We start from the raw sequence: 27,257 nt of genomic DNA on the forward strand, positions 1-27,257 counted from the left end.
GACAAAGAAACATCAAAAGAAAGTACAGTAAGGGAGATGCAAACTGATGATCAGGAGAGTCACTATGGGATGGCTGCTATTTAATGCTTTACAGCACTAGAAGCATTATTTGGGAGAGCTGCAGTACAGTGCACAGGCATCCAAGTGATGTGCATCCACCTGTCTCTGGGGTGTTGTTCAAGGAATAAATTCTCTAGACAGATTTAGGAGCTTTTAATGTATTTCTTGAACTGACAGCAGAAACAAGGGCCAGCAGAGGGCACCAAAATTGTTAGTGCCTGAGGGCTGTGCTGCTCCTAGCTTGTAACTGGAAATATTATTAGAGAGTATCATTTGTAAACATAGCCTCTGAGGGCATATTAACCAGGGGTCTCAATCCCATAAAAACTAGATGAAGTCTTGCTACTTCGTGATATTGTATCTTAATTATATGTTGTTGTTTTTGTTGCTTGTCACAATGTTTATGCGAGAGGCTTATTCAGAAAAATCCATATTCTGAAAGCCAGCTCAAATAACAGGTCTCTAGGTGAAAAAGTCAAGATATTTTGAATTTGCTTCTGGTCTTCAGCGTGCACACACTTCAAGATTTAAGTTCTATCACAGAGTCAATATATCCTGTTAAGCAACTGCATATGAAAAATTACATAAAACTCTCAAGGTTTGTGACAGATTTACAGTTTTGCATATCAGAACTTTGATCTCAGATGGAAAATCAGATATATATCAGATTAACTTGCCAGGAAATAAAACAGCCACCTTTAATATTTCAATGCAGAATCAATTTCCAGAATTTAATTTTTGATAGCTAGTACTTAATGAAGTTAACAATGTGAAATTCCTCAAGTCATTAGTGTAAAATTGACAAATTAATACCCATGTCCAAAAGAAACACCTATTACAGCAATTTGCTCCACTGGGGTGATAAAACTTGCTATGGCACTTAGGAGCCAGCAGCCTGTTAACAGCTGCTCAGTAACCTACGTGAAATGCCAGGGGGTCTCTAACTTGTCTACAAGCTACTGGAAACCTCTAGCACCCCTGACAGCCGTCTAACCATCAGCATTCCGTAAGTCCAGATTACTTTTCCCCACAGGGCAAGTTCATAGAACTACTGGATATGGAGTTCAGGGGAATGCTCTATCTTGGCTTTGTCTAAGCTTTTCTGGACTTCAGTATACAGAAGAGTAAATGAGGTCCTTTGTTCAAATTGCTCTTTAACCAAATCTAGAAAATGTTACGCATACAAGTAACACGTAGCAATAGATGAAAACCAATACACGTGCATATAATCTGAAGTACAATGCTTCTAGTACAACAAACATATTTTTTTTAGTGGTTTTCTCTGTTACCTCTTTTCTGCTGCATGTCCTGGGACCCTCCTGAAAAGGATTCTTGTTGAGCTGGAGTCATAGTACTCTGGTGCAAGGCAGAATCAGAATTCGTCCTGGAAAGAAGGCAACACAAATTATTTTTATTGTCAGCTCCTCTAAATGAAAGAATGCTTAATCTCATATAATTGCAACTAACTCAGGAAAACCTGCATTCACTCCGCATTAAAAAAACAAAATCTATATTTGGCATACACTAGGCATAATTTCTTTGTGAAACAATCAATTCACAGAACACAACAGAATTAGTTCAAGTTTGAAGAGTAATTGTTTCAATAATGGGATTGAGAGGGATACAGGAAAAACTGTTTACCATAGTTAGAAAATAATTTGATATGCTTTGTTAAGATTGTGCATGATCAAATAATGCAGTTTAAGCTGAAAGCTGCTTATAGATCCTCTAGTTATACTAGTCTTTGAAAATAAAGTATTCCTGCTATAAACGGAGGGGAAAGGACTGGTTCGAGGATCCACGTGTGTTGTGGAGACTGGAACCTCCATGGCGAACACCTCTCACATCACAAACTGTCCTTCCCTTGTGAATGCAGGCCACCACTTTGCTCCTCCAGGGCCAGGAGCATAAGGAGTAGGAACAGGCAACTCAGTGCTCCTTTCCGTTCAAATGCTTGCATTGGCAGACCAGTCCCTGAGCACTGAGAGAAAGCTGAGTCTTTTACAACTTCATAATTTCAGGATACGCCTTACAACATCTGGAAAGATTTACCTTTAAAAACATCACACTGGCTGACACCTTGAGTTTAAAGGCTGGCCATCTAAATGAATAAGCATGATAGAAGAAGAAAAAAACCTCTAAATTCAGTGAAATCATGGAGATTCATGTGACCAACTGATGTGGGGAACAACAAAGGCCTTTTTTGCACATCAAGGTGTTGCAGTATCAGAGAACCCAGCCCAAATACTAACACACAGGTACAACGTGCTACTAACCTTCTCCAGCTTGTATCCGATGGAGGTGACAGGTACACAGTGCCATACGGACAGCTGTCTACGTGATTCAGTCAGTTAAGGGGAAGAACACCACTTCTTACTCAAGCAACAAGTCTATTTGAAATCTTCTCCTAAGGAATAATTCAAATTGCCCTGTCAAAACCACTAAGCTCACACGAGAAAGGCAAAGCAGACTCTCTATGGGGAACACACCAAGTTTAACAAGGACAATTGAATCAAAATATTATTTTGCTTGTTGTAATGTTTAAGCAACGGGACAACCATCCTCTTTTTCCCTTTCTAAATGTTTAACTCCTCCTGAGAAGCCATCGCCTCTCCTCTCTCCCACTTACATATCCCCGTTAGTCCCTCCAAGTCATCGTGGCTGTGGCACGTTTCAAGCCAGTCAGCAAAAATAAGCTAACTCATTTTCACAAAAAGCATGAAGAAATGGTGCTCAGCAGATGTTAAACTTGTGAATCAACTTGTAATGAAACGCACAATGAACTGCAAGGAATTATTCAGGTTTGGATTTACTCAGTTTTGAAAGGAAAGTCAGTTTCACAAACGCTGCCTTGTCTTTTCCATCAAAGGATCTCAGTCCCTCTCAGCTTTGTGTGTATTGTTATCCCCAGCTAGAGCTGAGCAAACAGAAAGGTAAATGCTTATTTCACAGAATAGTAGATTCTGTGATTCTGTGGTATTTTTAGACTGGATCACCGTTCAGAAAAAGCAGATGACATTAACTGCTCAGAGATGGGAAGCAACTCCGCTGACAGGTGAGGAGAGGAGGAACAAGGGAACTGTAAGAACTGAGAAATACGATGTTGGTGAAAAGGGAGGTTTTCATTGCTAGCTCGTCAGCCAAAGGATATTTGTCTTCCATGCTTATCCACAGAGAGAGGGCGTCGGTGTGGGGATCCGAGGCGATTTCTGTCCCGGTACACTCTGTCCACCAGCCCGTGATGCCGAGTTGTCCTGCTTGTGTCCAACCCAGATGACTGAAAGGGAGTCTGAGAGACACGCATCAAGTCACAAGCAGAAAAATACACGCACGAGCCGTCTGCCAAAACTTACTTATGTTGTATTAAAGCTTCTAATATTTTAAGCAATAAAACCCAGGAAAGACATGGACGAACGGAACCACGCACATTTTTTCTCCATTTTCACTATAGCCATGGAAAGCAATTACCAAGGCTATCTCTTCCAGACAGAGATTAGAGACAAGTGGAGGCAGACTGCGCTAGATCTGCCCCTCATAAATCAGCACGGCTCTCCAACCTTTGTATCTCTGAAATACCAGCAGTGAGTGTGACAGGGAGCCTACTGACAACTGCTGTTTACATTCCCTTGGTGTAGCATGCAGCATGCATCCAGAAGGAACATGCTGACAACCAGAGCTTGAACTACAAGGGCAGGAGATGCAGGAAGAGATGCACAGAGCTCCTAACAGTCACCTGAAGCTTTTAAGGAACACGCCGCTTTCTCTCACCCCTCCTTTCAGCACCATGATTTTAAGGGGACACTGACAAAATTCAGGGGGAAAAAAAAAAGAAAGAAAGAAAAGCAGTTTCCTTCCTCTTCTGTCTGGAAAAAGTTAGAGCATTGAGTATTTTTGTGATTTTTATTTTGGTTAGGTTGTGCAGTAAACTGAGGTGGATCAGTTCCCTCTCAATCTTATCAGCACCTATGTCTTGAGAGTGTTTCCTTGTCAGCAACCCATTTCAGAGAACAAGGATGCCACGGAAAGCACAAAGATGAATTCCCACGCTAATCTCGAAAACGTCTACATTTTCAAAAGCCCTTCCCAGAGCATACCTGCAGGGGGGAAAAAGGAAGTACCAAATGGTCAGCCTCTACACACACTTCAACAGCAATATATGGGCCTCGAGGGAGAAAAGCTACACAGCCTTCCACTCCTTGCCAATGTGAACAGCTTTGCTGAGTCCCTCAACACCATCTGCTTGGAAATCCAAAATTTCCTCCTCCATTCAGGTGCTGCACGTGGCAAATGCACTGTCCTGTCTGCCAAGCCATGAAGCCATCTGGCTTCCACATTTTAAAAAAAAATGTAAAGTGTCCAGCTTTGGTTATTTTAAATGATCTTTTCTAAAAAGAAATTTGGCATTAAGCTTGAAGTCTTTTGTTTGTAGTAACTCCTTATAGCACCTTTTGACTTTCCTTTTTTTTTTTAAGCTAATGTTAGCTTCTTTTCTCTCTATGCATACCCAATCTGTGTTAGCATAAATGGGTGCAAAGTGGCTGTGGTGTTTATTTTCTTGCTTAAGGGCCAACACTTTATATGCAGCAGAATATTGCTTTAGTCAACATGTCACTAGCAGGAGAGCACAGTGACTTTTTACCGTGTTCCTGCTGTTAGGATCACGGTGTTCTGCTTCAGCAAGCATGAGTTCTTTTGCTCGAAGACTTGGAAACCTCCAGTCAGAGCATCTCAATTTTAGGTAATCTACATTAAAACATGTTGGTTTAATCTCTGCTACAAGTACTAAACAACAACCTAGTTCTATTTAACTGACACCACACAGAACTAAAAATATTCATAATTCCAAGCCAAAAAAAAGTCTGAAATTCTTCTTTGTGCTGTTGTCACACTGATTCTATCCCAGAAGTCTGCAAAATTTGCAAATTAATACACGTGTGCTTGGAACACCAACAGGAGAAGCCATTTCCCATGTCATGGTCCCAGTCACAACATTAAAAAAAAAAAGGAAAAGCCACTCTGTAGAACACCAAATGCAGACCTCACCTGGAATTTAAAAGGAACCCAATGCACATTAGTATACAGATGAAGTTGAATCCAAAGATAGCTAGTTCTTAAGTTTTATGGCACAACTTGCATGTAAAAACTCAAAAAAATCTGATCTGAGTGTAACGGTGGCACAAGTAAACATGGACCATGCCCTGCCAGAGACAGGGCTACAATTAACACAGAGGAGAACTTTTGGGAAATGTTGTTCTCTGACTTTCCAGGAAAAAAAAAAAATAAGTAAATCTCAGATGAATCCCTAAATTGCTTGGAAAAAAAAATCAGAAGAGACTACAAACACCTGAGAAAACAGGTATCAGCCCCAACAGTTCTGGTTTCTCTCAGCAACCAACACACAAAACTTACTCTGGACCAAACAGCAGACAATGTGTCTTTGTTAAATAAGCCCACCCCTGCAGGGCACATGGTACTTAGCTGTAGCAAACAATTCTGTTAAAAAAAAAAAAAAAAAGGCAAAAGAACAAACAACAGATCTGAGCATCAATGTTATTTGGAAAATGAAGAACTAGAACCGTTTCACTTCCTGAAAAATATTCAAGGATTTGAGATCAGAACCAAAACTCCACAAAACATGAAAAAAAAAGAAAAAACAAACTAAATACTCACAGATGGGAAGGAAAAAGCTCAGTGCTCTAAAGCAACCGTGTCCCTTTAAGATTTATCAAGGCATTGACTTAAGAAATAAAAACAAGCAAGGTAGATGAGGGGGGAAAGTGAGGAGAGGTACCCACTAACAGCTTACATTTCGGTGCCCCTTGGTGACAAGCAGCATTTGGGTAATCATTCTTCCTTTCCCAATGGAGTTTAACATGCAGGCTGAGTGCACATGCTCAGAGATTGCTTAAATCACAGGCCAAGACAGTGCCAAATAAACCACCGTCTGCAACAAATTAATCCCCCATAAATCATAAGTAATCACATGACAGACCACAGCAAGTCCGGAGAGTCTGTACAGGAATTATTATGCATGTTCCAAACCGGGATGCATGGCAAAACCTGTATTTATGTGACAGACCATAACTCCTTCGGAGCTGGGACGGTGAATCAGATAAATACTGTGCATACCAGAAAAAGTGTAACGTGTGCTAAAATACGTATCTACCTGGGCAAACAGTACACCAGTCCTAAATACGTATTTGCACAAACCTAAATACTTGTTTACCAAAGAGACAGGAACTGCTCCAAAGGCTTCTGCCAGAGCTCCGTTGTGCTGTAAATGCAAAGAACCAAGATGCTCAGATACTAACCCGCTCACATCCACACAGGCTTCACCTGCTCGACACATCATGCAAGTATCTTGTTGGCAATTTCATCATTATTTAGCTTAAACTTGAAAAACCTGGAAAGCATTCATCACTGACACAAAGACATGTTTTTTATTTTGTTGCTTGTCACCATTTGTTACCCGTAGCAGTACCAACATTGGATTTTTATATTTTGTGTGTGAAAGAACACATAAAAACCTGGAGTTTAAGGACAATTTGTTTCTGTATCCTCCTGTAGTCATTCACAAATTTTTGAATACTCACTTTTGAGCACCTTGTTAGCTTTAGGACCAAAAGACTCACTATATAATAGCTGTGAGCAATGGCCATCAAGCACAAAAATACTGAAATGCTATTAAAGAGAACAGTGACTATGAACCCCCTTACCAGAAAAAGACAAAATCTGCGGATCTTGTCCAAATGCCTATGGAGTAATACTAAAGACTTCAAAACATTGTGACCCTCTGCGTTGTACTCTGAAAACAACTGAATTAAAACAGCCATTTGCTTCTCCTTTTGTACAAGATTCAAACTCCTAAGAGGAACCACAAATTCAGCTGCCCGCATGTATGTCAAAAAGCATAGTTAGAAGTCGTCATCAATAGTTTCTCTGTATTTATTAAGCCAGCCTTCAACAGAAAACCACAAACTGAGAAATTTAATTTTTACCACATCCTCACAAGATAAAATGTGTTACTACTCAAACAAGGAAAAATAATACAGAAGTTTTAATTACTTTGCACACCCTACATCGACTAAACATAGAAATCAAGAGTCGCAGAAGTATCCAACATCTAATCCCATCCACTACACGATATCTTCTGTCCAACGTGCTTACATAGAACAAAACACTTGTATAAAATGTTCGTTTTCGGTTCATAGTGCATCACCACTGGAGTCACAATTACAGCTAGTAGACCCCTGCATTTACTTTTCAGTCAGACCAAAGAAAAGGGACTATTCTGAAAGCTGTTTATTTTCCATCCCAAGCTCCTTCTTCCTCCCTTAAAAATCCACACGTTATTTCCATGGAACATACACCTTGGCTGTCATCTTCAACACTTCCACCTACCAGCACTTTCTACATCACCTCGTGTTACTTACTTCCAGTTTTGCTTTGAGTCTACAGCATCTTTGCAGAAGATCATTATGAATCTGGTACCAAAAAAAAAAAAAGCACCAAAAAACAAAAAACCACCAACAACCAAACTTGCCATGAGTAAACACTGACAAAGAAATTGCATTGCCCTTGCTTAGTCTTGACACAAAAGTATCACAACCAAGGACAAGAGAACTATAAGCTAACAGTAGATCTATACGATACCAAAATACACACTCTTCCCATACACAACCAGGTTCCATTACAAAAGAGCAAAAAATTTTTAAAACACGGTGGTCTGCTGAGGCCACGGTGTTATGTTCTGAACTGGCAGCTATTTCATGGTCTCCTGGGAGGGAAAAAATAGCATTAACAGAAAGAAACACCCTAATCAAACTCACCTGGAAGGGCAGATCCATGGCACTGTTTCCAATCTGATTCACATTTGGCAGAGACCCACCGTAGTACTGGCCACGACTCTGTCCCAGTTGCAAATATTGGGTTTTCTGCAGCTGTAACTGAAAGAAAACAAGGAGGAGAGTGTAAGGGCAACACAGGTGTTTTTCAGCAGTTTTAACTAACTCAATTATTCACCGTGTCAGTTATCGTTGAGAACGGATACCATCCATAAACAGCATGACTTTAACTTCTGTGAGTAGATGTCAATCTTCTGCACAAAGTATGGCTGGCAACCTGCCACATTAAGTCTTGTGTGATAGTGTAAAGTGATGGTAGAAAAAAAATCAACTTTATAGTCAGTAATCACATTCAATTTCCATCAAATAACAACCACGTGAAAGCACATGGTTCTTATGTCACCTGCTATTCTGAAAACTGGGACATTAAAAACCCATGTCAGCCCAACCGTAATTCTAATATCAAAATTAACTAGCTGGTCACACGTACAATATACACCTGAGGAAGTCATCTCAGTTTAGCGTATTGAATATATTCTTTTACTAAACATTCACCTTTATTTATTTATATATTTTTTTAAGCAATCTAACTAACAGATGTCTGCAGCAAGCTGTAGCTTTCCACCACTGGATAAATGTTCTTGTTTCTTGCCTTAGGAAAAGCCCTTTAGAAAGGGCAGCAATACAGGTTTTCAAGAAGAAAAAAAAAAAAGCTAACAAACAAAACAGCAAGGAATTCCTTTCTGAATAAGTACACATGAGAATAAATGTGACAGCCAGCAAAGTTTCAATAAATGCTAGTTATCGCCCTTCAGCTCTGAATGACACCTCCCTGCTAAAACATTTGAGGATGTTTTCCCTGTAGCTGTATAAAAAAGCATACAAGAGAGGAAGTTGATTCTTTTCCACTAGAAGTAGGACTTGTCATCTCTTTCACAAGACTCTACTGCCTCAACAGCTCATTAAGACGAGCTAGGATTTTTGATTATACTGTTGGCTATTGGTTTTTCTCAATTTTTTAGTCTTAGTACCAGATTTAAAATTGTTTCTCATTAAACTCTGCGATGCTCCCAACTCAAGACACCACGCTGCCACCAAAGCTGTATTTTGCAGCGATAAAGGAGAATCTGGAATCATCTGAACACAACAATCCCACTCCCAGGGATGCATCTCAAGGCCTTGAGAAACTACAATTAAAGTAGCAAAGAAATGAGCTTACATAAGTCCCTCTCCTCCCACTGTGGAGGAGTACGTATTTTATAATGTATGTTGTTCCTCGCTAGATGTCAACTGGCTCGTTTTGCACTCTGAAATGCAAGAACATTCCTAGATTGGTAGCAAAGGATTGTTTAAAGACTAAATGTTCAGATCTTGGCCTAGATGCAGGTCGGTTGCTAAGGCACTGTGGTGTGTACATCAACAAATCTGGTTTAGTTTCATTCAAATAGATCCTAAAGCCTTTGCCTTGCAACGCCAGAGTTTTGAAGAGCAAAGTTCAGAAAAATACTAGAAAATGTGGCATCCCCCAAACTGGATGTTTACACGTTTTTTTTCTCTACACTTTCTTGAAGCAAAGGAAGTGGCAGGATGGAAACAAGTGGCCCTGCCTCTACAGCTTTACCACAAAGACTCTGAGGTTAAGCAGAGATGTTTCCAGCATGGTGAAGAAGAGAGAGCACTTCTCGTGTTGACAACGCGATCTCAGTGGAGTCCTCTGGTAAAGGAGCAAAAATGTAGGAAGAGCAAAAAGGAGCAAAGATAAATAGGAAGAGCAGCAATGCTGAGCAGTGCTGACAGGGAAGATGCCACCACACGCAGCAGTGCCACCAAAGGACAGAGCAAAGGGACTGGGCCGCTGGGACATGGCGACATCCCTGTGGAGGAATCGAGATCGCCCTGAGGAGAGCTGCACACACAAAACCAGTACTACAAAAACCTCAAATAGCCTTTATTCACAGGGCCTCTCCTTGAAGACACTGACTTCCAAGCACACAGGCTCTCACTTTATCTGTGGGTCTGAGTTAATCCAAACATTACAAGATGGCTCTTGGAGACAAGGCCCCTCACTGCAACGGGCACCCTCAAAGGCCTTCGCTGTCCAGGCAGGGCACCGGCTACAAAGCATTTGATGTTTTCTTCTTCACAAAAGGACGGATAAATCCCCTCAGCCTGCAGATTTAGAAAGATCCCACCTAAAAAGCCAGAAACAGTCCCTCCGCCTTTCTTCTGACACACAATGAAGCGCCACGAGAAATTAGAGCAGCGCTCCGCGCTGGTGTCGCTTAATGAGTCACAGCCCCTCTAGCTCATAGCTGCAGATCACTAAAAGCACAACATCAGAACTAGCTGTGCTTTTTTGCCTGGCCTCTACATATGTTTTTGTTGTTAAAGAAAAAAAAAAAAAAAAAAAAAAAAAGAGGCTTGCTTGGGATTTGTGCCAAATGTTGAAGTAAGTACTTCAACAGGTGTTGGTTTCTTTTAAAGAACCTACTATAAGACACCCTGGGGGGGGGGTGCTTTATGTTTTTTTAATGTTTTAGCCTTCCCCCGTATATACCTACCTCAAAGCTTAATGTAATAGGGAGGTCACGACCATTTGTCTTTCCACTGCAGTTAAATGTGGAAATGAGGAAACACAAGAGATCGCGAACTGAAGCGGCACTCGAAAACGAGCTCGTTAAATGGCTTTGGTGTATCATTAATTTCACGAACGCTCCCTTCAATAAACACTTGGGGAGATCCATGCCAAAACCAAGGAAAGCCATCGCTCGTTATTGCTATCGTATATCACCCCGGCGCACGGATCCGCGTTTTTCCTCTCGTCAGCCTCCTGCCCCTGAACGGCGAGCGGCCTCCAGGCCTCACCACACGTAGGAGACCGCCGACGGCCGCCTCTCAGATCAAGAGCAAGCAGAGCAGGCCTCTCTCCGAGCTCCTTGCACCATCAGCTTTTTAGCTGGTAAGGAATAATCTTTTAAATACTGCGAAATTAGGCCTTACCGTCACCCTGACCCGAGATCTCGAGCAAAATCCTGTCAAGGCTTTCAAAGCAGAGGATGGGCAAAACCTCTGCAGATCTCACAGCTAGGCTCTGAGGCGACTCAGGAGTCTTGAGTCTGACTAAGGGGACCTGTTCATGAAGAAAAGCAGCACTGAAAATGAAAATCGACATTGGTTGTAACCAAAATGAACGTTTCCTCCTTTTCCTATAAGGATACCTTATGAGGTAAATCCAGTATACTGCACAATTTGAGATCTGGGGGGATTAGGCTCGAAGAAAGGGACTGTGGGGTTTTATTCAAAACAAATAAAAAAAAAAAGGAGCCTTTTCTATATAGAAAAGAATCAGATTACTCTTAAAATCTTAAGAAGTCTCATGACAACTCCAGCTTTATCTCCCGGGGTTAGATTCGATTGGAGACAACTCACCATCTATATGAATTTCAATAGTAAAGTACGATAAGGAATTACTCAGTGTTTACCAAACATATTAATTTCTTGAACCATGAGAACTTAGTGAACTTATGCTACAGCTTTTCCATCTATGTATTATGCGGCCAAGATAATAACTGCTTGACAGTTGAAAATTATTGCTAAATATTCCAGTTCTTTCCTGAGACAGCCTTTGCTAAGGAAAAAGCCTTTGCTTGTTGAACTATTTTATTTCTGCTTGGCATTCCCGTTCAGGAAAAATGTTTCCCAAATGACAGGTCCTAACTGATTCTGTAATTTCCCTCCACCAGCATTTCTCTTCTGCTACTTAAAAAAAAAAAGTTTTAAGTCAAAAATGAATTTAGACCTATTTTGTCATTTAAACAAAATACTTTTGCATAAGCAGTTTTCTAGCATGGCTGAAGTTGTTCCCCAAATAAGAAGCAGATACACTATGGGTTCAGAAGATTTGAAATTATATTAAAACCAATAAATAATATCTGCAAAGATGACAGAACATTCTGCAAGGCAGTATCAGCTCCTTTACAGCAAAGAAGAAAGGAGCAGTTACCTTTCCATGCAGCAATTAGGAATTTGCAATCAGCAACGTTCCTAACTCAGCTAACAGCAGAGTAACATTACAGGACCTTACTCAAGCTAACAGAGCTGGACACGTAATGTTTTGGTAAGAAATCAAAAACATTGCATTTAACACAATTACTGACTTGCTCTAATAGCTAATGATGCAAAAAGCTTCCAGATATTAGCTTTTATGGGAATCCATTTGTATGAAATACCTCATTGTTTCCATTTAAACTGAGCTAGTTTGCTGGATGTACAGCTGTGTGTGTAGAAAGACTCAAACTATACAGGAAAAAAAAAAAAAAGGAGAGGGGGACATGTCCCTAAAAGCATATCCAGTTCTCCTACAGATTTCCTCTGTGTCCAAAAGCATGCAGGTGGGAATCAATGGAAGCATTTATTAAAATTGAACACTTCACCTTCTCTACATTCTTCCCAAACAGCTAATCTGACACCAGAATTAAGTGAATCAAAACCCACTCTGTTTCTTTTAAAATGCCCCTTTTTTTACACATGAAGATTTAACTCCCATAAGTATAATAAAAGGGTGTAGCGTCCTTTTGAGAAAATTAAAAAAACACTAAGATATCTGATGAATACAGGAAGTAAGATTTCATGATAACCGTTCTGTTGCTGGTTTGCAATTTCCATACGAAGCTTTCTTATAAATTTAAAGCTTCTCACTTCAGAAAGCTCTCTCTTTAGCCTGCTGAAGCTAATAAGCAGCAAAACATAGTGCAGATTAAAATTAGAAATGTATCATTATGGCTTAATTGGAAATTAAATTCTGTTTAAAGGATTAACTCGAAGTTTTAAAGGCTGTATGAGAGGCAAATCCTGTTGTTAAAATCAGCCCAAAGTTTGCCAGTCGGACACATGTGAACATTTTCAGGAATGCCTTCTCCTAAGGCAGAAGCAGGAAGTGCTGCAGAAAAGAATGTGCAGGTGCCTGGCGATTTTAGGCCAGCTGGGATTGATTTGGCATCCCCGTTAATATGTCACTGCTATTTTCTGATCCCTCGTTCCCTAGGAACGAATTCACAGCCCAGCTCACAGTAGAAGGGTCCACACCTCAGTGAAGAAGCACTTAAATTACCATGCTCGGCAGCAGAGACCCCCGTGCCCCCTCGCCCACAGAAGCAGACTTTTCAGACCACGCAGGCAGCGCAGTGAGAAACTTTCCAGGTCAAGTGTGTTCACTCTTCCTCCTCCGTGAGCAAGCAGGAGGAAGAAAGCCTCCAGAACTACTAATCTGGCTTCTTTCTCCAGCGTGAAATTAAACATTAAGTTAAACAAACCCTCAAGACAAGTCAGTTACTCAGTGGAATCCCAGGGGAAGTATTTTCTTCAAAGGGAGATTTCTTCCCATTCACAATCCTCATGTTGATAAGAAAAGCAAACACAGCCTTAAAAAAAGAAAGATCAGTTAACTTCTATTTAATGATTCACAGTTATTGCATTTAGACTTGGTGGCAATATAGCCATTAGCTACAAATCACCTAATTAGCCACCTAACTATTAAATTAAAAAGTTCTTTACATTTGGGTTTAAGTTGCTGAGAAGTATCCAACAATCAACTAGCTGCTCTGACCACCAGAACAGTTTGAGTCCTCCTTCCCCCTCAAACTAACCCTTTTCCTGTTAATATTCTGATTATTTTTTTCTATAAACCCATTTTTTAGAACACAACACTGGCTATCCAATCAATTTCTAAAATAAATACATTGAAGTAACTGCTCATTTACTAAAACAACTCCTCATGAAAGTTGTCTAGAATTTATTTAATTAAATGAGGGAGGACTCAGAAAGCAATAAAAGAGAACCCTGGTAAGCCAAGAAAATCTAAACGTTAGCCACAATTTCATTAATTACAGCAGGTATTCAGCTGTCAGGCCATCTCCACATCAGCAGACCCAGACACAATCTCATTAAAGCCAGAGACTTAAAATTGATATTAATAATGAGAAGATAGAGAAAGTTATTAGCAGCGAAAAGCTTCATGAGCAACGGAGGACACAGTTTTGTAAGGCGAGCAAGCAGATCACGCCACGGGGAACGCAGTCTCGGCGCTCTGGCTAATTCTTCCCCAGGAAAGCTGACTAACCTTCCCCTCTCCTTGCACCAGAACTCTCAGGACCTGAAAGACACCTCGTTAAAGAAGCTTAACTAGCAAAAAAGCACTGTGGGTGAGCTTGGTTTCTCTCGGATCATCCACCCTACAGATGGGCTTTTGGTAGTAGAAGGGAAACGGGAGACAAAAGCTCGAGCCCCCAAGGGGATGAGCCCAACACCAGGCTGTCTCAGCCGCGTGGTCCAACTTCACGCTGTGTTTCAGGGCTGCCTACCAAAGAGCACTGATGCCTGAGGACACCTCGTCTTTGCTCTCGTGGCGGCTGGAAGGTATGAAAATGATGAGTCAAAGCTGAAGAGAGCAGGGCCCAGCGGTTACAGCAGACAGGCGTTTGTCTTCTCCCTGCCACCGAAGTCCTCACGACACTGCAGGAGCAACTAAAGCCTTGTTCAGAGGCGGCTGCTTTTTCCAGATTGCTCAACACAAAATATGGGGGATCAATCAAAGATGCTAGATGGGTGTGAAGGGCGCCTCCTGGACCCGTGCTGTGCATAAGGCACTTCAAAAACCTGGTGTTGCCTTCCCCTGGGGCAGCAGGTCTGTCAAACAGGACACTGCAAACACCCAGTCCTTTTATTCCAAAGTCTACACCCCAGCTATCTTCCTACAAAAGGAGAATAATCACCTTACAAGAAAATCATAAAGATTAAATTGGTTTTGAACAAGGATTCCTGAACAGCATACAGCACGGAGAGCTTCCCCGGGGGCTTCACTTTCCTATCAGCAAACCCAAGTTGGAGCAGTGTGCTCCGAGGCCCCGGGCCACGAGCTGAACAGCACCGATAAGCCCCGATATCGAACAGCCTCTCCTACTGCTACCTGCTTCCTGCTGCTCGAGGCAGGGGGCACAAGTGAGAAATTAATTAAAGGCTATCATCCTGCTCGTGCACAAGGGGCTGAACGAAGATCAGGAGGACTTTTGGAGCGCCTGACTGTTAAATCTATATAAAGCTTTCATAGTCGGAGCACAACTGGTAAGTGAATACTGACTGGTTTTAATCGTGCTGCTGGGTTTTTGACAGTTTATTGCAAATAATTAAAAAGACTTCCATTATTTAGATGTACAGATTAAAACCCACCTACGCACGTTATCTAATAGCCCAATAAGTGGGTAAGGAAGAGATGGGTGTCCATGTGCAATTTTAGCCCTTCCCTTTCATTTTCCACGTAATTAAAAATTAGTTGATGAATTCTAACAACATTAATTCATTTGAGCATACATGCACAGAAGCATGCGTACACGAGGAGTTGCTCCTCGATGCAAAGTATGTCCTGATGGGCAGGGGAAATAAACCGTGAGATGCGAAACCACTCCTTCTAAATCATATTTCAGAGCACCTAATGCTACCCTGCCTACCGTAGAGATGCAGTATCAGGAAATTACAGTTGAAGTTCTTTGATCAAAGACACTGATTCTCTAGAAAATGGCTTGACCACAGAGCTAGCTGAAAAATATCTTGAATTACACAGAAGTGAGCAGTCTATCAGCGCCTTAAAGCTAATGAATGCTGCGGAAATAAAAAGGGAACTCTGAAAACTGCATTCTTCTAAAAATCAGAGCACATTTAAATGCGCCTGCTGCAAAGAAGTGACACTGTTCTTTTCTTTCTGAATAATCAGCCAGGCAGGGCAACAAGGAAAAGCAAACCCGCACACACAGAGTAGCACTGGAGCGGAAAAAGCACAACCAGCTTCTTCACAGCTCCCTGGCTAATGGAGACAAGCTTCACAGATGAATTTGTCAACGAAAAAGAAAAGAGAATCCCTCGCATTTCTCTCTCCTTTGGGCTGTCACAATCAGGAAGAAACTCCATCAAGCCAGCTTTTTAAAACAACTTATTTCCTGCAGTTTCAAGTACTGATCCAAGAGCAGCAGCGGATCCAAATGCACAGCTGTTCCTCCCAGGAAGACTGGTAAAGGAAATGAAGTCTGAAGTTTAGAGGAAAGGTATAATCCACAGTGATAGCAGCTGCTCCGTCTGGGTCGCTTGGGATTTAAAATATTCCATCATCAGCTTTATAACACAGCGTCTTGCCATGTTTTGTTGAATTTTAGTATGTTTTTATTGTCATGAAAGTGAAGATTTTAACACTGGCTAGAAACAGACAAGTGCGGACAAGCAGAGCGAAAGTTTCCCTTGTTGCCTCTGCCAATCCTATTTGGCCTTATAATGCTGTTAGGATCCTAGTGCAATAGATATTGCAGAGAGAAGTACTACCAAGCCAAAACAGGAAGCCAAATGTCTACTACAAACTAAGTGAAAATTACCACGAAAAAATCCAGACATATGGTATGAACTGGATTTGAACCCAGGCTTTCAGAACTGCTACATCATTGTTTACTCTTCCATCACCATAACTGTCATTTAAGTCACTTTCAAGTATTTGTTCCATTATCACATCGACATTTTGGGACGCAAACAAAAAAAACTCTGCAGGCCAGCCCAAATATAGTCAATAATAATAAAAATTTGAGCAACAAAAAAAAAAAAAAAAGGGATTTTTGCTTCTTTTTTGGGGAAAGAAATCTGTTGCAATAAACTGGAATTTAGCAGCCACAAGACAGCAACAGCTTTGTTTTTGCCACGCTGAACCAGTTCACAACAAACTCTTTGCTAGAGGCAGAGCAGGACAGGTTCAGGCTTACCGAACACACGAGACCCAGCACCACACTGGTTTTTATCAGCGGACAGCTACGTACACCATCAAGCCTGCTGTCCAAGGACGGATGGTTTTCCTTTCTCAAAGGCTTTAGATATTCACAACAAAACTGGAGGTGACATTCAAAGACCAGAACCAAAGGGATTCTGCTACAGCCCGCGAGCAGCCCGGCTCAAACAACTCTGTGCAAGGGCCTGCAGGGACAGGAAGGGGAGGCAGAATCCTGCCCCTCTATCTCACGGAGCCAGAAGGAAACGGGAGCTCTCCCCAGATGTAATCAAAACCCAAACTGACCTCAGAAGAGGTTTTCACCACTAGAGTAATGAAATCCTCTAGTTAGAGGACAGGGGACAGCAAGCTAGCTAACTTCAGCTTTTATATACCTGATTAACTCAAAGGTGGCCTGATGTAACACAGGGACACCACAATTCCAGTTGCTTACCAGTAACCACCAGGTCTCAGAGGGGATGCTTCTTCTGGAACACCAGCACGGGTCCCTTGGGGCTGCATAAAAACCTTTTTAAAGTCCTGAATGATTCTGTGCTTTGAAGAGGAGATGAAGGAGTAAGTTCTCACCCTTAGTGCTTATGAGAGTGCTAGCCATTTGAGGAAGGTATTCGTCTCAGTTCACTTCTGGGACTACCTAAAATCATTTAATTTTTGCTTTATGTCCAGAAAGCAAAGGACTGCGAGCAGGAGCGCTCTCTCTGTGTTTCAGGAGGCACAGTAGTTATCCTGCTGTAGATTCTCCCTCCTTGAAAGCCCATCTGGGCCACCCGGCTGATCTGTGATGCAGGGAGCAGGCGAAAAGCAAATCTGAAAAGATTACACCCGGCCCCGGCCCCCGCAGCCGAGCAGCTCAGGTGCAAAGCGTCACTACTACAAACCAGCTTAAAACAAACTTCTCCCAACTGGTAACTGTAATACCGCTTTGCTAAAAGCATTCTAATCCAGTCAAATAAATTTCATTCATAAGAGCTGAAATATATATTGATCAGCAAAGCTTAAACAGGGATCACTTGAGTCCCTGCCAACGAGCAATCACTGCACTTTTAGCACTCCAAGAGAGCCAATTATTACTCATGAGTTCATGATGTTTTCTTCACCTTCCTGTTGAAGAGATTATTTAAGACCTCAGATCACTTAACTGGATTGTTTTGTCCTGTTATGAGTCATCTACAAATTCCAAGGCACCATTCGTGAGCTGAAACCAAGTCCCCAGATTGCCTCAGCTCCAAAACTGGGAGGAAACGGGGCCATAAAAATTACACCCATCCCCGGGCCCCCGTCCCCAGGTGTCTTCTAGAATTCATGTGAAAGTGAAAACATCTCACCTCCCTGCGTCCCGTTACTATTTAGAAACCACCCCACATCCACATTACACTCCAGAGCATAAAAACCTTTACCCTGTAAATCCAAAGAGACCAAACCAGAAAGTTTAAAAGTCTCGGAGAAAAAGCTAGGGGAGAGGGAAGAAGGTAGTATTAATGCTGAATTTCATTAAATCTATATACATATATATTTAATTTCTGTTTGATTCCAGCAGAACTTCAAAGAGTGGCCCTTCCTTACACATTACCTGCATTTAACTATCTCCAGAAAACAAACTGTTATGAAGCTCTGGGTATCTCGTGGTCTGAGGGCACGAACAAGCCTTACAGAATTTGCCTAATGATAACAATCGAGTTCAATACACAGGCTGTCACCCTGTGTTTAAAAACACTTTGCTATTTCTGGGGAACAAAGGTTTACTGTTTGAAACTTCGCAGTCACAACTGAGTCGCAAGTAAAAACAGGATACAGCACAAGGAGACTTAAAATAGTGACTATTCTTCAGAGTTCTGCTCTATCACCGGGCAGAGAGCCAAGCTAAGCTACAATATGAACCAAACCTGATTTGCACTGCTTTTAAAAACAAACCGGATCCCATCTCAGTTCCCAGAGTGCCACCCTTCTTTTCTGAACGGGTCTCAGCAAGAGCAGCGCGTGTACGGCGCCGATAATCCGGTGTAATACTGCAGGGAGGACTCGTGCTCGAAACTCATTGATTATTTGATAGCAAAAAGAATTCCTTGCCCTGCTGATGGATTTAAACCTAGTGTTATGCTCAAAATCTATTTGCTTTAGTGATGATTATTATTCTAGCAGCCTACTTTAAAGGAAATACTCATTCTGAGTAGGGCAACACATCTGCTTGCTGGCTGATGGGCAACATCTCAGAGGATGAATGTGTCCAGTCTAACAAAAATGTTCCCAAATTGTACCCGCTCCTCCTAGAGAAACGTCTCGGAAAAAAAAAAAAAGAAAAAAAAAGTGGAGATGCCCTCATTAAGCAAGATAAAAATAGCTTTTATGTTCCATTTTTTATTTTTAGCGAAAGAATGAAAATTCAGTTATGTAACCCTACGAGTTTTGTAAATTAAAAGACAAACAGGGCATGTTTGGGCTCCTTGGAGTTTGTCAGCTGCACCTAGCCGTGCTCGGGGAGCTGCCACGAGCTCAGCCAGCTCCATTAGAACCCGAGTGCTGCAGAACAAACCTGAGACAGCTGCTGCCGAGGCTCCTGTAGGTTCGGGGATGGATAAAACCATTTCACAACACCAAAAATTCCCCCATCCCCAAATTCACCACGAAACTTTGCAGTCCACCGATTCCTCGCGCTGCTCCTACTGCAGCACACCCTTAAGCCCTTGTATTACGGCTCAAGGAACTGCTTATAGCTCCAGCGACGGAGCTCCAGACAATCCCCCAGGTATTAAAAAAAGCCTGCCATTAGAGTCCGAATTCTTCGAATGCACAATGCTCCTGCAATGTAATCATTGCACTGCAGAAGTGAAAAATCTAATTACAATGAGAAGGTCAATAAGGCATTCGGATGCGTGTAGGCTGGTGGAAACTTGCTCAAAACGGAAGGTATTATTTTTGCTCTTCCCTCACGAGTGGAAAAACGCCGAAGAGACCGGGGGAGAAGGGTCTCGTGGACCCAGGACTGAAAACCCACAATGAGGACAGTCACCACATGTTGGACACACAGACAGAACGAGGGAAAAGCCAGCTCCCCCTCCAATAATTTGCATGAACATGACCGACACAGGACCCAAAGGAAAGGAAAAAGGTGAAAAGGCAATGTATTAATCAGTCTCCCCTTCTGCCACAGGTTTTTCTCCCTTAAGCCAGCTTACAGGTATCAAAACACAGCGTAAGGACTCCAGAACAAGAGAGGAAGAGTCTTCTGCACCGCTACAGGATGCTGCTTCCACCACAACGAGTCCAAAGAGCACCGAGCGCAAACAGCAGACATACACGTACACCTGGAGTTGAGAACCATCATCATCTGCCTGAAAACACACGGATTTGGGGAAATCAGCCCCAATTCCCTCCCTTTGAAACCTTGGCCAGGCAAGGAAAATAATTCTAACACAAGAAGTAATGGTTGGGTGTCAAAATTAACTGAAAATTCATCTGAGAGAAGTGCAGCCTGCCATCAATACGTTGTACTGATACACGGTGACACGCAGCTGTATTAAAAACCACGACCGAGTGGTGCAGCAGGGACATCTCAGGGAGATTTTCCCAGTTTTCAAGCAAAGGGATAGGACGGACTTGCAAAAAAAAAAGGAAAATTTGCCCGCGAAATACAGGCTTTTACACCAGGAAGGATCATCAGTGCTGCAGAATTGTTACTGCAGCCTGAGGTTGGAAGGCTGCTGCTGCATTATTTAAGACCCAGTTTTTTGTGGGTGTGTGGTGTTGTTGTTGTCTGATTGCAAAGGATTGTTCTGGTACAAGGGGAAGAATTTGCAGTTCCTGGGAAATAATTTGCAAAACAAAACTATTATCAACGCTCAGCTACAACTTTATAATTTATAAAGTAGCAATGAGATCATGTGAAAACATCGCTGGTTGACAAACACGCGCTTCTGCAAAGCTCATTTGGCTCGACAAGTGCCAGAGGAGATCTTGACAGAAATCGTATTCCTGGATATCATTTACACAGCACTAAACATCCTATGCAAATCATCTGACACAAATCAAAGCAGCATTTTAAATATTAACTCCTACACACTATCATATACGCAGATCTTAGCTAATGAGTTAATAAATACTTACAGTTTGGCTGCCACCTCTAGTTTACACCAAGCCCTTTGGGACTGCATTTTTTTTTGTTGAAACTGAAGTAGTTTCGACCAAAAGAAAAAAAAAAGGAAGCAGCGCCGAGGTCGCAACTTCTTGCTGTCACAAAATGAACACTGCTGCAAGCTTATGTTCGCAAAAAAAATCTACCAGATTTTGACAGTTTGCTTCTTTTCACCCACTTACTCCAAGCCTGTCAGCTACCATGTCTCCTCGGCTACAAAGCAACAGCTACTGCAGCACATTTACAAGAACGCTAGGGTAAAGCTCCAGCCATCACAACTAGAAATGCTACTTGACAAAGGAAAATATGTGTATTTTTTTTAAAAGGTACTGTATCCCGTTTGCTGCAAAGAGCCCTGAAGTATGCTCGAGTTACAAATAGTGCATTAGGTACAAAAATATTGATGGCACACACCCTTAGGGAGTTCATGGAGATTGACAACGCTGCTGTAATTCAGCCCAAGAACACGCTCCTTGGCAATTAGAGATAAAACCCAGAAAACTAAGACAAATATTTAGCCTTTAAGCCATTTTGCTTAAATCCCTGTTTGAGAAAATATCCGTTTTTTGCCAAATCAGCACTCCATTACTGCCCCGGTGCAGGTGTCCAGCAGCGCTCAGTGGCTTCTTATCGTGCATCGAGCAAGAGCTGGAGCTCACCTCAAAGCCTGGGCTCATTGCTTGGTTTAACTTGGGTCTGCTGCCTACCAGGCCAGTAAGGGAATCCTAACTGAAGCAATTGGCATCAATAAATCAGTCAGAAACCAGGAAGCAAGTTGGTAGAACTTGGTGAACTGCAGGTTAAAGCAGGTGCCTCCCCGGTTATCGCAGGGAATCCACAATAGTCAGAGAAGTAAAATGAAGTTTGCACGGTAGAAAAAAATTCAAGTGAAACTAAAGACGGTTTGCACCCAGACCAAATGAGTGCTGCAAGCAGGTTTCAGTGCAACCTATTCCTGAAAAATGCTTGAGGGATTCCTGAGGGACAGGTCTGTGGTCCACTCTCCAAAACTTACTGGGGACAATGCTCATCCTCTGCCACTCTACGGATGCCAGCAGGAAACATACGTTAATACAGAATCAACTCCTGCTAACCAAACTTTTTGCTCCTGTAGGTTTGCAACTCCTGCCTTTGCCACTATACCTCAAAGCCATCAACACTTCGTACCTCTACTTGTAAATACCAGACATAAAAAAATCAAAAATCAGTACCCAGCCCTAAAACCACTCAGGATCTTAACTGTGAGCAGAGCTCACCTCTGCAAGAACAGCTCTGTGGGTGTGTAATTCACTCGGAGGAAAACCCCAAATCACCCTCAAATAGCTGGGAGAGCTGGCTGCACGTAGCTCTGAGAACACATTCTTACAAAGTTCTTACAAAACTCCTTACAAATCCGTTCACGCTCTTACAGAATTTCCACAAATGCAAATTTCTGCAAATATTCTCCAGGGCTGAAGCTAAAGACAGCTCCGAACTGCAGCACGCTGAGCAGAGCTCCACCCGTTCACCCGGTGAGCTCCCAACAAGGCAGTGCCAGGCATCAGCTGCACGCTCACAGCCCCACGTGCCCGCGGACCATCCCTACCTCTGCCAGATCCAGATCCTCAGAGCAGAAGGAGCTGGCCGCTGCGCAGAAAGGTTCCGTCTGCGAGCAGCCGTAACGCACATTAATGACGAATAATCAAAAAGTCGTCATCTCCTTCGAAAAAATAACACAACAAGCCCCCGACGTGGTTTACCAGCAGCGATACTATGCTGCTACAAGCACACGAGCTGGGCAGCGTGGCACATCAGAGGCGACTCGCTGTGTTTACCTTGGACAGCTCAGGCCGGCTGCAGGAGCACAGAGCCCCTTTGTGTCCCCGCGGGGAGCTCAGCTTTACCTTTTCACCCATTTTCACTTGGATTCCTGTGCAGAACTACCGAGGCCTCATCGCCATTTCGGGACACGTGGTTGAGACCAGCAGCACCCCGGGGTGGGCTGTTGGGGGACACCCCCGCGCCCCATTTCTTCCTCCGGACACGGCAGGCACAGGGGTTGAACCCTCCGCTGGGGCAGCAGCGACAAAAAAGCAGCGCACAGAGCTCCAAGTCCAACATTTCTGTTTCAAGAGGAACTCCCAACACGACTGGCTTGCACAAAACTACTTCCAGCTGAAAGCGCTGAGCTCGGAGGGCTGAGAACTAATTTGATGCATTTCTTTAATATCTTTCAGTCGTATGAAAATGCCGTTAGGCAGCCAGGAATTTCTTTTTTTTTTTTTTTTAATCAAATTATTAAACAAAAACATCCTGAAGACATCAGGAATCACTGTGACACCGTCTCACCATCGTTAGCGTTTATCATTTTTAAAACTGCAGATTAACGACCCCGATGTAAGTAAGCTTTTAAATACTGTTTTGCATACTAGCTGCATCTAATGAAGATCTATGGATTTTGATCTCTGCTGCAGCAAGCAGCTGCAGGTAAACAAATAACTGCCTCATGCGTAAGTATTAATTTTATTAGAGGTGTGTGCCTTTGTGCACGTATGAATACAAACTAGGGGTTGTTTTTACTCTATTTTCTTTTTATTTCACTGCAGCCAAATGGCTACCAATGGAGAGCTACGCCACTACATTCCATTTAAGCTGGAAATAAACACTTAAAACTGGACCTTTATAGTAAAAATATTCGGGTTTAAAATATTTTAAATGTGAACGTGAAATACTTTTCACTTCACATAGTTTTCAATACCTTGAAAAGCAACACAGGCACCCACAACTTCTGATGCCACCTAAAACGACGCAGAGAGCCCCTGCCACAGCACCACCACAGACCGACAAGGCGCTGAGCTAAGGACTTGGCAGCAGAGAAAATTAATTTTGCATCACTGAGGAATATTGGCTATTACCAGAGGTCTTCTTCTGAGAGGTGCCATAAGCAGGAGCTCGCTGAAACACCCTCCCCGAGTTGCCTGCATGGGGGCCACGTGGATGTGGCAGGTGTGTAAGCAGCGCTGGAGTTTTGAGGAAAGTTTCCCAACATCATTGCTCACCTCATTTCTTTTCCTCCCCGTTTTCGCTGCGGGACCATCACTGTCAGCCCAGCGCTCCAGCTTTTGGGGTTTAGGGCTTTTTGGGGGGGGGTCTTCTTTTTAAGGTAACACTGCAAAGTCCATAAGAGGGAGCTCAAACACAGCTCCAGCTGAAATCCCTCAAAAGTAAGTGACTTTAACAACGTGTATTTTAAATAAATAAATAGGTAATCAGCCCTGGGGAGCCGAGAATGTTTCTGACCGACCAAGAGCTGCCTCCACAATGCAGGTGACAAGCTTTAAAAACTTCAGTCCTTCAAACGCCATTTGAAGAGCCCAGCACTACCTGTGTCATCTCGCACGTTATTGTTTTGTTAATTGCAATTTTAAAAGGCAGCAGCAATCAGCACCGGGCTGCGTTACAACAGAAACTGAGAGTAGGCCCTGGTAAACAACTCATCCCCAAGGCAGAAATCAGTGCGGTTCTAGAATTTCACGCTTTACATGAAGAAAAAAAAAAAAAAAAGGAGAGGAGCAGAACCACAAGCAAAATACCGGAGTCACACAGAACAAACTCCCCCTCTCCTCACCCACTTTGTTACTATGGGACTGGCAGAAATCTCTGGATTATAAACACGAAGGTCCCACTCACAAGACAATTAAGCAGATCCAGTGCTTCTATCAGCCACCCACCTCCAAGGCTCTTTGCAAGCTCTGCGTCTCCCAGAACAGCTAAAACGCGTTTTGCATCGGGCAGCTGCAAGCCAGGACTCTGCTGCTCCTGAAAATTGGGGGATGCTTTGGAAGCCAAAGCGATTTCATTTGCAAAGGGATTATTTTTTTTTGTCAACTGCAATACACAAGTAAAGGGGGAACATCACACGCTGCTTTGTCCTGGGTGAAAAAAAATCATATAACATAAAAATCTCAGGTGGGCTGAGCAGCAAAAATAGGTGGAAGATTAAGAGGTCCCAAAGCAGGCTCAGGGACAGCATGGGAACGCACCAGAAATGGTGGAACGGTAGTTCCCTGCCTCTGCTGTGACCAGTAACTAACAATAAAAGAGACGAGATGGTAAACATTGCAAAAAGACAATTACTAATAATGAAAAGGCAGCAGAAATTTTGGGCTGCTTCCACAAACTGAGTAACGCATTTTCGAACTGACAGCGAAGCGCTGGTTGCCAAATGAAAATGAGAGCAAACGGCAAAGTTGTGCTTAACCCCTTTTTGCTTTTATACTGTATTTTAAACACCGATGAAATCATGGAATTTAGAAGAAAAAGTCTACAAAGGAGACATTTTACTCAGCTGTTTGGTCAGTGTTTCCATCACTTCAGTACCCAGAATCCTCAGACAAACTTATTCAGCTTGGGTCCTTTTCTCAATACCGGGTTCTTGAAAATAAAATGGGTTTGCAGATGCAAACCCTGGACTAGGAACGCTCAGATCTGGGAGAAACCAAACTGGGATCCTTACCTACGGCCATCCTTATCTCGCAGAAGGAGGATGCCAAACGTAAGAGCTACCTGAAGGACCATCTCTAATTGCAGGCTTCAAGAACTCTCTCGAGAATATCCAGCTCTCCGGTGGTAGCCAGGTACTGGCCACCAAAAGGCAAAAAAATAAAAACAGGGCACGGAGCTACGGAGGCACAACAGAGGCTCAAGGAACAAGAAGAGTCCAGTGACTGCCAACATCTCTAACCTGTCCTCGCCATGCTCTCAGCTGACTCCAGCAGCAGCTCCAGCACGGCATCCTGCGTGAGACATCAACAAACAGTTCAGCACGCGCAGCTCCGACCCGCACCTTCCCGCGCCGGGGCTGACAGCAGCAGCGTGCCTTTGTTTTACACCTGAGCAGCAGCAGCATCGATTCCAAACAAATATTGACTCTATCCTGACACAGGTTTTCCTGCGAACCCAAACTGTGCGCTCTCTTGTTCCCCTGCAGCCGCAAACAAGGCTGTAAATTTCCCTTCAACAGTTAAAAAGAGAAACGAAAGCGTCGACACGAGCAGGTGAGACGAGAACGGCGCAGAAAAGCTGGGATACCCGGGGATGTGAACCAGAAAACGCTGCCTGTGCTTGGCAAACGCCTCCCCTCTGCCGTTAGCTCTCTGCGGAGCCGCCAGGAGCCACGGAGGGATCGGAAGGGCCCAGGAGGGACAGGAGGTGACACTGGGTCCTGCAGCTCCCCGGGGTGCTGAGGGCCCGGGGATGCTCCAGCAGCCTTGGGGGCAGGCAAGGCTTAGGGCCGCGGTGTGGGGGCGAGCAGAGGGACCCCCCCCAGAGCCAGGCCTGGGAAGGGGTGAGGGATGGGGACAGTCCCCTCAGAGCCCCCCTAAAAACCAGGCCTGGCAAGGGGTGAGGGACACGAAGGCCCCCATTAGAGCCCCCCTCAGAGCCGGGCCTGCCAAAGGGAAGGGATGGAGACCCCCCCTCAAAGCCAGGCCTGTCCCAGGGCCCCCCCCCCAGCTCCCTCAGAACCAGGCCTGGCAAGGAGCGAGGGATGGGGACCCCCCCCTTAGAGCCAGGCCTGGAAACGGCTGAGAGATGGGGACCCCCCCACACCCAGACAAGGCCCTAGAAAGGGGCGAGGAGGCCCTAACCCACCCCCCCCCCATCCTCCTACCCCCCCAAAACACCCCACGCAGGCCCCGACCGGGCCCTACCGCACCTCGCAGCCCCCCCTCAGCCCCTCCCCGACCCCCCTGGGTCCCTCACAACCCCCTCCCAGCCCCCTCCCAGCCCCTTTCCATACGGATGGGGGCTGTGTGGGGGGGGTGGGGGGGGCGCTGCCCCCCGCCCCGACCCGAGGCCTCCTCCCGCCCCCACCAGGGGGCGCTGCCCCCGCCCCGCCCGCAGCCGCTGCCCCCGGCCCGGGGAACGAGGAGGGGGGGGGGGGGGAGGGGGCGAAGCTCCGTGAGGAGAATGAGGGAGACAAGGTGCGGGGGGGGGGGGGGGGCGCCGCCCTTCCTCCCCCCCTCACCCTCCTCCTCCTCCTCCTCCTCCTCCTCACCCCCTCCCCTCCGCCCTCCCTTCAGCACCGTCACCACAGAGGGGCCCCCTCAGCGCCTCAGCGCGCGCGCCCCCCCGCCCCCCACCACCTCCCACCCCCCCCCACCCCATTTTCGGGGGCTCGTCCTCACCCGGTGGGCGCGGGTGAGGCTCAGGTCCTTCATGACCTCCTCGAAGGCCGCCGTCTCCTCGGCCTGCTTCTGGTTGTGGAGGGCGATCTTCTCGCTGAATTTCCGCGGGTTGTTCGACGCCGCCATCTTCCCCCGTCCGCATCCCCCTCCCCGCGCCGGACGGGAGGGGGGGGGGGGGGGGAGGGGGGAGGGAGGAGGCGTGGGGCGCATGCGCGGCGCGGAGCGTGCGGAGGGAGGGGAGG

At 44.2% G+C, this 27,257-nt stretch overlaps 1 protein-coding gene across 6 annotated transcripts in view; it reads right to left on the bottom strand.

Annotated features, from left to right (window-relative positions):
* Positions 1–27,170, bottom strand: part of CRTC1 (CREB regulated transcription coactivator 1) — a 46,599-nt gene extending 19,429 nt beyond the window's left edge. For 4 of the 6 annotated variants that reach the window (XM_032203624.1, XM_032203622.1, XM_032203620.1 and 1 more), the window contains exons 1-6: positions 27,016–27,170; positions 7,890–8,006; positions 6,287–6,334; positions 3,212–3,349; positions 2,337–2,398; positions 1,350–1,444 (exon numbers count right to left, since the gene is read on the bottom strand). In XM_032203624.1, the coding sequence (XP_032059515.1) occupies positions 1,350–1,444; positions 2,337–2,398; positions 3,212–3,349; positions 6,287–6,334; positions 7,890–8,006; positions 27,016–27,141 (586 nt within the window). In that variant the 5' untranslated portion in view covers positions 27,142–27,170. The remainder of the gene's footprint in view (positions 1–1,349; positions 1,445–2,336; positions 2,399–3,211; positions 3,350–6,286; positions 6,335–7,889; positions 8,007–27,015) is intronic. The other 2 variants (XM_032203623.1, XM_032203619.1) reach the window with 1 other exon arrangement.
* Between the last annotated feature and the right edge of the window lie 87 nt (positions 27,171–27,257).

The sequence above is a fragment of the Aythya fuligula genome, chromosome 26 (assembly GCF_009819795.1).
Source record: "Aythya fuligula isolate bAytFul2 chromosome 26, bAytFul2.pri, whole genome shotgun sequence".
NCBI lineage: Eukaryota > Metazoa > Chordata > Aves > Anseriformes > Anatidae > Aythya > Aythya fuligula.